At 42.8% G+C, this 10,252-nt stretch overlaps 1 protein-coding gene across 2 annotated transcripts in view; it reads left to right on the plus strand.

Annotated features, from left to right (window-relative positions):
* Positions 1 to 9,876, plus strand: part of Fas (Fas cell surface death receptor) — a 33,647-nt gene extending 23,771 nt beyond the window's left edge. Inside the window, exons 3-9 of one of the 2 annotated variants that reach the window (NM_139194.3) lie at positions 2,516 to 2,653; positions 3,677 to 3,785; positions 5,729 to 5,793; positions 5,946 to 6,002; positions 6,444 to 6,508; positions 7,321 to 7,345; positions 8,021 to 9,876. In NM_139194.3, the coding sequence (NP_631933.2) occupies positions 2,516 to 2,653; positions 3,677 to 3,785; positions 5,729 to 5,793; positions 5,946 to 6,002; positions 6,444 to 6,508; positions 7,321 to 7,345; positions 8,021 to 8,352 (791 nt within the window). In that variant the 3' untranslated portion in view covers positions 8,353 to 9,876. The remainder of the gene's footprint in view (positions 1 to 2,515; positions 2,654 to 3,676; positions 3,786 to 5,728; positions 5,794 to 5,945; positions 6,003 to 6,443; positions 6,509 to 7,320; positions 7,346 to 8,020) is intronic. The other variant, XM_087617181.1, reaches the window with a different exon arrangement.
* Positions 9,877 to 10,252: the final 376 nt, after the last annotated feature.

Consider the following 10,252-nt stretch of genomic DNA (forward strand, 5'->3'; position numbering starts at 1 on the left):
GTTTGTCTTTTCTGTTAATGGCTAGAGTTGTGAGTTACATTGTTAATGACTAGCTTTGCTAGGAATCCATTCTGCTACATTCCCTGTACATTTGCAGACCTTGCTCTGAGCCCACTGCTCCTAGTGTCCCGCCTTGTACTGGCTGCTACTTAGTGTCTGCCTGAGAAGGTGAAGGCCCTGGGAGATTAATCTCTTGTCTTACTTCTAACCGGATTTCCTTCAGCTACTAGGAAGCCCTCAGCACACAATAGGCATTTAGTAAACGCTTGTGAAATATGTGACCCTTCCAGGAGGCATTGTTCTGCAACGCTTGGTCATAGCAGTAGAAAGACTTACTTTAATAAATCAAAGCAAAGATGGATATGTATTTAAAATTGTTTGCGATTATAACAAATAGTTTAAAAATTTATTAGAGATTTGCATTTGTCTACAAAAAAGTCCTGTGTTCCTGGGAAGAGAAGAAATTGAAAGGGGAGAGAAGAAAAACTGTGAATATTTATTCTGTGGCCTGTGCATGGTTCTGACCATAAAGACAGAGAAGTCCTTATCATTCATATTTTAAAAAAAAAACTTAAGCTTACAGAGATAAGTGCTCTATCAAAGATTTCTCAACTACTTAAATTTTGATCAAGGTTTCTAGAAACCTCCAGGGTTCTTTTGTTGAATCTGCATTCCCTATGAGTGGGATTTGTGAACTTTGAAAGACAAAATGAGAATCAGAACACAGTGAGTTTGTTTGATCATCTCAGTGGTCAGTGACAGCCACCTCCATGATCTAGCCTCTCCTTTGTTTCACAGAAGTGCATCTGGTCACTCTAATTGACCCTTCCCCCATGTGTTCCTGTGGCTATCTTACTGATTTGTGTGTGTGTGTGTGTGTGTGTGTGTGTGTGTGTGTGTGTGTGTGTGTGTGTGTGTCTGTCTGTCTGTTGAGACAGGGTTTCTCTGTGTAGCCTTGGCTGTTCTGGAATTGGATCTGTAGACCAGACTGGCCTTGAACTCACAGAGATCCCCCGTCTCTGCCTCTGCTAGAATTAAAAGCATGAGCCGCTACCACCCAGTTTAACTATCTTACTTTTTAAGAATATTTTTGGCCTTTAGTTTTGAAAGACTTTAAGGAAAAAAAACCTTTCTATTGGTTCTTTGCGAATTTCCTACCATGCACCTGTACCCCAGTCCTCCCCTCTCCCCCTCCCTTCATATCCACCATCCACCCTTGCAACCTCCAGAGGTGGGAGGGATCTTCTTGTGGAAGCTGTAGTGTGTCAGTGTGTCCCACAGTATTCTCTCTTGTCCACACTTCATTCCGTGACTCATACAATGACTCATCCGAGGCCTCTGGCTTCTCCTACTTTGTCAGTACTGGAACTTCACTTGCCCTCCTCTCAGATACCCTGTTGTTGCCGTGTGTCATGGAGATACTGGAGTTTGGCATCTGTAGGACTGGCCCCTTCATGCACTCCAATAGTCCATCCATGGGGTGGATGTTGGGGTGGGCTAACTCAAAACCCCTGATTAGGGCCTGAGAAGTATTTGAGCTGGGCAGCCTGCCATCTCACATGTTGTCACAATCTCAGGCCTGGCTCATCCCATCCAGTCGTACTCTGCTGCCCAGGTGAGGTACAGGACCTGCTCTCCCAAGTGCTGCTGTTAGTGAGGGACATGACCAGTTCTCCCCTCTCATAATCCTAGGGCCAGGTCTCCTGTCTGCCATAGATGGTGACGGACAAGGGAAAGGAGAGAGTGGCTTTCCCTCACCCATGCCACAACTCAGCTGACAAGAGGTAGGGCTGGCTCTCCTCCACTCACACCCTCAGGGCCAGGCGGCATCTCCCACATGTAGGGCCAGCTCCCTCCTGTTACCTGGGCAAGGTGCAGGGCCTGCTCTTGCTCTTCTGAATGCTACAGCAGGTGAAGGGCAGGGACAGATCTCCTCTTGTGATCCTGCTGGGATCAGCTCTCCAACCTGCCACCAGAGACCAGGCAAAAGTAAGGGGAGGAGATCTCTCCTTTGTTGAGGCTACCACACAACAGACAAGAGGCAGGACTGGTTCTCCCACAGTCGCTCATTGGTAGCCCCCACATTGTGGGTCAGCTCTACTGTGCTACCCAGGTGAGATGTAGTGTGTGCTTTACTGAATGCCACAGGTGCTGAGGGGAAAGCAGGTATCTCTCCCTGCTGGTTCTTGATGTGATTTTTTTCCCAGATAGCTATCTGTTGTTTACATTACATTTGCGTATACTCAGCCTAACACAACATCCCCTGGTGTTAAAATTCTTTATTATCATCCTTGCATCATTACCATGCTGTTACATGAAGTGCATGAAGACTGCTCTGACTCCAGAAACTCAACTTCTTTCTTTCTTTCTTTCTTTCTTTCTTTCTTTCTTTCTTTCTTTCTTCCTTCCTTCCTTCCTCCCTCCCTCCCTCCCTCCCTCGCTCCCTCCCTTCCTTTCTTTCCTCCTTCCTTCCTTCCTTTCTTTCTTTACTTATTGATTTAATTTTTCATGATAGGTGAACGAAAAGTTAAGGACTGCACAACAAGTGGAGGTGCACCAACCTGCCATCCGTGCACAGAAGGGGAGGAGTACACGGACAGGAAACACTATTCTGATAAATGCAGAAGGTGCGCCTTCTGTGATGAAGGGCATGGTATGTATCTAAGATGCAATTTAAAGAGGCCCATCCCGAGCCTCCATGTAGAACCATACACGATATGGAAGATACCCTGGTCCATGCTGGCATACAGGAAAGAAAAGACTGAGGCTAGCTGGGTAGTGTCGAGCCATCTCATAAGGTAGTAATCAATTTTAAAGGCCTTCTCAGTGGTTCTTCCAAATGGAAGCCAAGGACTAAATAACCCGATAAGGAGAGGCACACCAGCTGCAATCCAAGCCCCCCATAGACGTCTTTCTCCCTCTACCTCTATTAAACTTGTCTTGTGGTTCTTGCTCATGGTCTTATGAAGAAACCCAGGATGTGGGGAAGATGTCCCCTCATTTTCGAGGATCCCATCTGTCATCATTCTACTTGGGGACTGGAATTTTTGTAGCTATTTCGGGCCCTTCTCAAAGCCAGGATGGATTTTAAGAAATGACAGGCACAACTGTACTTTGGTTTGACAAAAGGAAACTCTGGGTATCAAGTTTTAAAGCTCTCCCTCGCTCTCTCTTTAAAATGCAGAGAGCTTTCATATCAGTCTGTAAAGAAGTGATGCAGAACCCTGGCTATACATTAAAGCGGCACCAGGAGCTGTTGAAATACTAACGCTTAGGTCTCAGCTTACAATTAAATCAGAATCTCCAAGTGTGGCCTGAACATTGGTCTGATTAAGTCTAGTTTAGGCTTATCGTGAAGCACGTGATGATGATGATGATGATGATGATGATGATGATGATGATGATGATGGTTTCCAGGCCATGTATTTAAGGTGCAAGGCTCTCAATTAAAGGCAAGGGGAGCCATCCACACAATGGTAGAGAGTGTCCAGCCTTCTGGATTATCTATCCACTAACTCTTTCAAGCTGGTACTGCCTTTTTGTTAATAAACACTGTTATTAAAAGTGTGATAGTATAATAGCTACATCTAAAAAAATCTATGCAGCCCCTGACCATTTTTCAGCACTTATTTTTAACAAACTACTATAATTAAAACTTTATGAACTGGCTTTCTAGGTTTAGAAGTGGAAACGAACTGCACCCGGACCCAGAATACCAAGTGCAGGTGCAAAGAAAACTTCTATTGCAATGCTTCTCTCTGTGACCACTGTTATCACTGCACCTCGTAAGTTCTGGTATTCGGTGCGTAAGACACTAGCTATGACATGGGACATCCTGCCTTCCTAGAGTTGAGCCACACGGAATGAGAGTTTGGAACTGAGTTCTATTTTCGACTTTCCTCCATTTGCTCAGTTAGCACCACTGAACACTTTTACCAAAGCCATCCTGTTCATGTGACATTGATAGCCACTTATGGTTGTGATGGGAGACACGTGACTGTCATCAAGGTTTTGGTTCTAGGGCAAAGACAGCCAAAAGGGGAAAAATGCTTATTGCATGTCAACTTCTTATGGTGTATGGCGAGCATAAAACCTTGGTGCTCGCATTGGTGTGAGCTATTCAGAAAGACCTTTTAACTCTGTCTGAAAGATGGGAGTCTGGAGGAGGCAAGAAAATGCATTAGCAACTGCAAGAGGGTGGAAAGTGTGTTCAGGCAGAGAACAACAGTTTTAAAGAGGCATTAAAAGCTCCCAGACCCACTGGAGGAATGAAAAGCCTAGAAGAGAATTGGATAAGGACTTTCCCTAATGCTAAGGGGCTCGCTTTTGACTCAAATAGTGACAATCTGGCTGTGTCTGCTGATCAAGTGGGCTAGTTTGAGCAGATCACTTAACCTGTCTGAAGTTTAGTTTTCTCACTCATGAAATGCAAAAAAAAAATATTTTATGAACTCCGTGCACCTGCCACATTTCTTTGGAGACCCACACTAGGTAATACATTTTGCAAACAAGGCTTTGGCATCTTGCATTTTCGGTAGTGGCAGAACACTTATACAGTATGTGCCAGGGGTCTTCAGTTCAATTCCAGGCACTGAAAGAAAAGTAGCTTTTGTTTTGTAAGAGGCTGGCTCTGTATAGAATGTATGGGGCTGCTATTTCCTTGCCATTCCTTAAACCTGTAACTTGCCTTTGGTGCCTTCCAAAATTCATCTAATATGTTTAAAAAGCAGAGACTTGCTGCCCTATATCTTACTATTAACAAAAGCATTTGTGCTGTCAGCTTTACTCCCTCTCCAGCCCCAACTGTCTGAGAGTGATGAGAGGCAAGTTATGGATTGTGGGGAAGTAGCTAACTGAGTTCAGTAATAACTCAATGATAATTCTGTACACTTTATAATCATGATTTAATTTTCTTCTCACTGGTACTCTTTGGGGTAGATAGTGTAGTTATCTCTGTGCTGTCTGTGAAATTACAAGCTCCTGAAGGTCCACTGTTCTCCCACTTTTGCCTGCTTTGGAAGAGGTGGACTGTGAACCTGCAGAGTTTAATTAGCTAAAGAAAATCTCACAAGTGCCTCTTGACTGTCCTAATCACTCCCTGCCAGGGCCCTGGGCAGCATCTTAGGTGGTGGCTACCTGCAGGGAGTTTTAAAGGTTTTTAAAAACATTTTTTGAAATTGTTCTAGATAAGTTATTTTTTAAATTGCTTATTTTTCGCTCTTGTATCTTAAGAATTCACTGTTACCAATTTAAGGTTTATTTTTATCTATCTCTTCCGTTTGCTTATTGGTATTTTGTTACTTTTTCAAACTCTTGATCTCATTGAGACTTTTGTTTTTATCTTTTTAAATACGGGGGCACGGGGACATACATGTGACTGTGGTGCTGAGGAGGCCAGAAGATGCTGTTGGATGCCCTGGAGCTGGAGTTACAGAAGGCCGTGAGCTGTTTGGTGTGGGTTCTGGGAACTGCCCTCTGATCTTCTCCATGGGCATCCTAACCATTGAGCCATCTCTCTAGCTCCTATTTCTAAAAGCAGATTTGACATTTCCAACCAAACGCTCAGTCATAGTCCTACGCTTATGTGAATTTTTGGTGATGATCTAGAAAGGAAGCAAATGCCAGGATGAGAGGACAGACGAAAGGATCCCTAATCTGTAATGTACGTTGGGAAACGGGGAAGGAATCTACCCAAGCCTTCTGAGTTTCTTCTGCCTTCTCCCCCTAGGTGTGGACTTGAAGACATCCTTGAGCCTTGCACACGAACCAGCAACACCAAATGCAAGAAACAAAGTAATCGCTTGTTTTTATGACTATATTCCTTTCCCGTCCCATCCTGGCATGTCAGAATGAAAAGATTGTTGGTTTATTATTGGTTAAGAGAACAGAGATGTGCCTTATCTTAAAAACCACTTAATTCCATATAAAATCTCCAACATTCTCAGGTTCCAATTATAAGCTCCTTTGGCTGCTGATCCTCCCCGGTTTGGCAATTCTATTTGGTAAGTCCTAAGTTAGTTCAAAATGTAGATTAAAGTGATCTGAGAAATAGCCACTGTGCCCACTGAGAAAGCACAGGAAGTCAGTAAACCTGGTCCTCTCTGTGCCTACCCTCCCTCCACAACCTGTTTTTAATGGTTATTTTTTTTAAATCACTCCTTCTTATTTTGTGTCTGTAATTTAAAATGTGTGGTGCGTTTCGCTCAAAGATTACTTAGTGATATCAGTAGTTAAGGGGCAGCTGACCACCACTGGAGTTGTTATTCTAGAGAAGCCTCTCGAAGCCTCTCCATGATGAGACACACCAGCTCTCAGTGACTCAGAGTCTTCTACTCCTTCCCTTGCCCCTGGAGCAAGTGGCTGTCTTGTCGATTCAGTTCTCTAAGTGTGAGGATTTCCTATGAGTGGCATTCGAGTCTGACAGAAATTTCTCGATCTTTCAGTGTTCATATATAAAAGGTACCGGAAGAGGCAACCTGGTGACCCTGAATCTGGAATCCCAAGTCCTGTGAGTATGCGAGCGCAGATCAGCTTTCTCAAAATGGCCAATGAGCGCTTTCTTTAAAACAAATATACGTGCTCCTCCATGGCCACGTTAAAAAGATGTTAATAATGAATTAACATACCGCAGCTACTTTATTAGTAAGTTCTTGTGGGGTACTACACAAAAGGGTCTGCCTCCTGTAGTCATTTGGGTCTAGATGGAACTGGATCTGACCTGTCCACATCCTTCTCAAATAGAAGATCATTCCCGCTCTCTATTGAGCTGCACAATAAAGCATGATACTGGAAAAGATCATGGAACTTGTTGCTAAAGACTTTTTTACTAGAGTTGAACAAGGGAAATAGTTGTTTTCTGACCTCTGCTGACCCAGATGAGAGCTCAAAATCACCAGCAGATTTAATCGACCAGTATTCATATGTTGCCCTCAACATTTACAATGGGTACATATCAAGGTTGCTGTCAGCCTGCTGGCTGTTTCCAGGGAACGGTGTTAGACTGAATTATCACAGCACCCATGCACACATGCATTTTTGTGGGCAGGGGACATGATAAAGGAGCACAGATTAAAGCTGTCATTAAAGTTAGCTTGCAAAATATGATTGTGCTTGGAGTCCCAGGCATAGTTCGGTGATTCACGTTGTTTTCTCAAAGTGGGGTGGGGTGGCGTTGTCTATGATGTGTGTGTGTGTGTGTGTGTGTGTGTGTGTGTGTGTATACAGGCAATTGTATGATATATGTCCTTCTGAATTTAGAAAAAATTAAATGACATGTGTGTATTTTTTCTCTCTCCCTTCTTCTGCTGTTTTTTTCCCCAGGAAAGTGTGCCAATGAATGTCTCAGGTAAGTCTTTCTATTATTTTAATGGCAACAGAAATGACTTTCTTTATCCAAATGAGCCTAAATTGGAACAGGCTCTAAGATTTTAGAGTGAAATAATGTTTGAATTTCAGTGACATTTGAGGCTTTCCTGTTATTTGGACTGTCAGTTCTGTCAAAAGCTTAAATTAATAACAGTCTCAATTTGAAATAAACCAGGGAGCGATAAAACAGTATAGTATGAGAGGTTTAAGAAAAACAGTTTCATAGTCTGTTACCTGTATCACAAGACCCCGTGTAACCTGATGTCCAAGTTAAATGGAACCATAAACTCTATACATGTTCTCATCTCTGCAACAACTTGTCCAACTCTGTTCCATTCTGTCCCTTGGCCTGTGACTCAGACATAGGATGAACTGACCTTTTTTAGCTTTGTGGGTTTGGTCTTTAAGAATCTATGGGGCATTAAAGGTGACCTTGTTTTAAGCTTGTGGTTTCATGAATGAAATAAGAAGACATGTATCACGTCTGGCTCAGAGAGTCAACTATGGAAGTTCCAGCAAGTCTGGGAGAACCTCTCAAGCTTACCCTAGGGGACTCACCTGTACTCCAAACTTTATGGGGGGGGGGGAGTGAACACGGTTTCTGTAAATGGGAATTTCTCTTAGACATTTTCAGAGACAATTTTCTGTTTTTCAGATGTTAACTTGAATAAATACATCTGGAGAACTGCCGAAAAAATGAAAATCTGTGACGCTAAAAAATTTGCTCGGCAGCACAAGATCCCGGAAAGCAAGATCGATGAGATCGAGCACAACAGCCCCCAAGATGCAGCTGAGCAGAAAATCCAGCTGCTCCAGTGCTGGTATCAATCTCACGGGAAGACTGGTGCGTGTCAAGCTTTAATCCAGGGTCTCAGAAAAGCTAACCGCTGCGACATCGCAGAGGAAATTCAAGCCATGGTCTGGGAGGACCATGAAAACTCAATCTCAAACAGCAGAAATGAAAATGAAGGACAAAGTCTGGAGTGAAAACTACCTCGGTTCCAGCCACAAAGAGAGGAGAGAGCCTGCCACCTATGACGGGCACCAAAATGAAAGCCAACTGCATCGACACCGGCAATTCCTGGCGTGTTCTTTTTGCCAGCAAATGGTAGCCTGTGCTCAGCGAGGGTCCAATGACCTGCAGGTTCCAGAGATTACATCTGTTATTCTGCACAGGTGTTGAGAGGAACCGTTTCCTCAGTCTCATTTCCTCAGTCTTCCGCTATTTTGTGACTTTTACGTTCAAACCTCCATGGAAGTCATGCTAAATGTGAATTGGAATCCGCAGTGTTTGTGTTTATGTTCATAATACTGTGAACTGAGGCGTCTTATAAACGGAAACAAAGACCTTCCTCTGGTGGATTGTTCTTTTCCTCTCTATATGGAAATGTGGAATAGAAGAAATACTTTTTAAATTAACGTATCGTTTTTGCATTTCTAGTTGCCTATTATAGAAATGTGTAATAGAAGAAATAATGTTTTAAATTAACCTATCGTTTTTTGCATTTCTAGTTGCCTGTTATGGAAATGCAAAATAGAAGAAATACTTTTTAAATTAAGATATCGTTTTTGTATTTCTAGTTGCCTGTTGTTTTCTTGTTATTTTACTTTTCTTTACTCTAATGACCCACCAAACATTGTCTGCTCAATGAGTCGTTAAAGGTGGATTTGATCTCTTAGGGGGAAATTCCTTTGCAAAGCCTTTCCACAGTTAAGTGGTTCATTCCGTGACTGCTACTGTGGAGAAGACTTTAGCTGGGCAGATGTCTGATATTCTTAAGGAATCTCACTACCATGATCTCAAAAGTGCATGTAAGTAGAAAGAGTACACGTCTTGGGGATTTGCCTACAATTTTCTCTGAGGGATGACCGTCTTGGCTGTCCCGTCCAGCTTTCTAGTTGGAAAGAACCGAAGGACAAACCCAGTAGCGTTCAGCGATGAAACTCCCATGTTTAAAGGTGAAATTAAACATGAGAACATCCTGTGCCTACTTTGAGGAGTTTGAACTTGAACCAAGAACTTTGAGTCCCTTTTACAAAGCTTCGTACTTGAGGATGTGAGTCTTTTCCCCCTGGCTTCACCCAGAGGCTCCAGGAATGACTGCTCTGACATCAATAATCATGGCTGTGTTCTGGACTTAAAGTGACTTCTAGTTCCAAAGTTACCTTGGCTTAGTGATTGCATCTCGTTTGTGGTAGACATCATGAGCAGGGATACACTCAAATATCACTTACAGGCTGCAGAAAAAAAAAGACTATCTACAAAAGGAGGACAGAGACCCTGCGGGCCTTGCATACTTAAACATCTAGACATTCTTTGTTAGCACCTAAGGAGTCCTCTGGTATTTGACCAGGTCCTGTGCAGTGCCACATTGTTAATTTCTGCGTAGTGATCTAGATGTGCAGTGTCTGCAATTATTTCCCATGCTCTCTTCTGAATGGAAATTTATCTGCATTAGAATTTTATACCAGGAGCTGGGAGGTAACTCAGTAGTAAATTACCTTCAAGCACCCTGAAGGCCCTGGGATCTATCCTTACTGTCAAGGTAGGTAGGTAGGTAGGTAGATAGATAGATAGATAGATAGATAGATAGATAGATAGATAGATAGATAGATAGACAGACAGACAAGTAGGTAGGTAGATAGATGAATGCAAGGTATTTGTAGTTTCTCCCTAGCCCTTAAAACCATCAATCCACTGTATTCTTGCATTCATTACTGATGATATGCCCACTGCTGATCTAAATATTACTTTCTAGGCAACCCTACTTTTTCTTCTAATAGATTCTGAAGCTTCCTCTACCACACTTCCTTGGTGTTCTACAATTTAACTTAAAATTTTGAGTTCCAATGTGGATCTATTAATCTCTTTCTCCTCCCCCATTTC

The sequence above is a fragment of the Rattus norvegicus genome, chromosome 1 (assembly GCF_021556685.1).
Source record: "Rattus norvegicus strain SHRSP/BbbUtx chromosome 1, alternate assembly SHRSP_T2T, whole genome shotgun sequence".
NCBI lineage: Eukaryota > Metazoa > Chordata > Mammalia > Rodentia > Muridae > Rattus > Rattus norvegicus.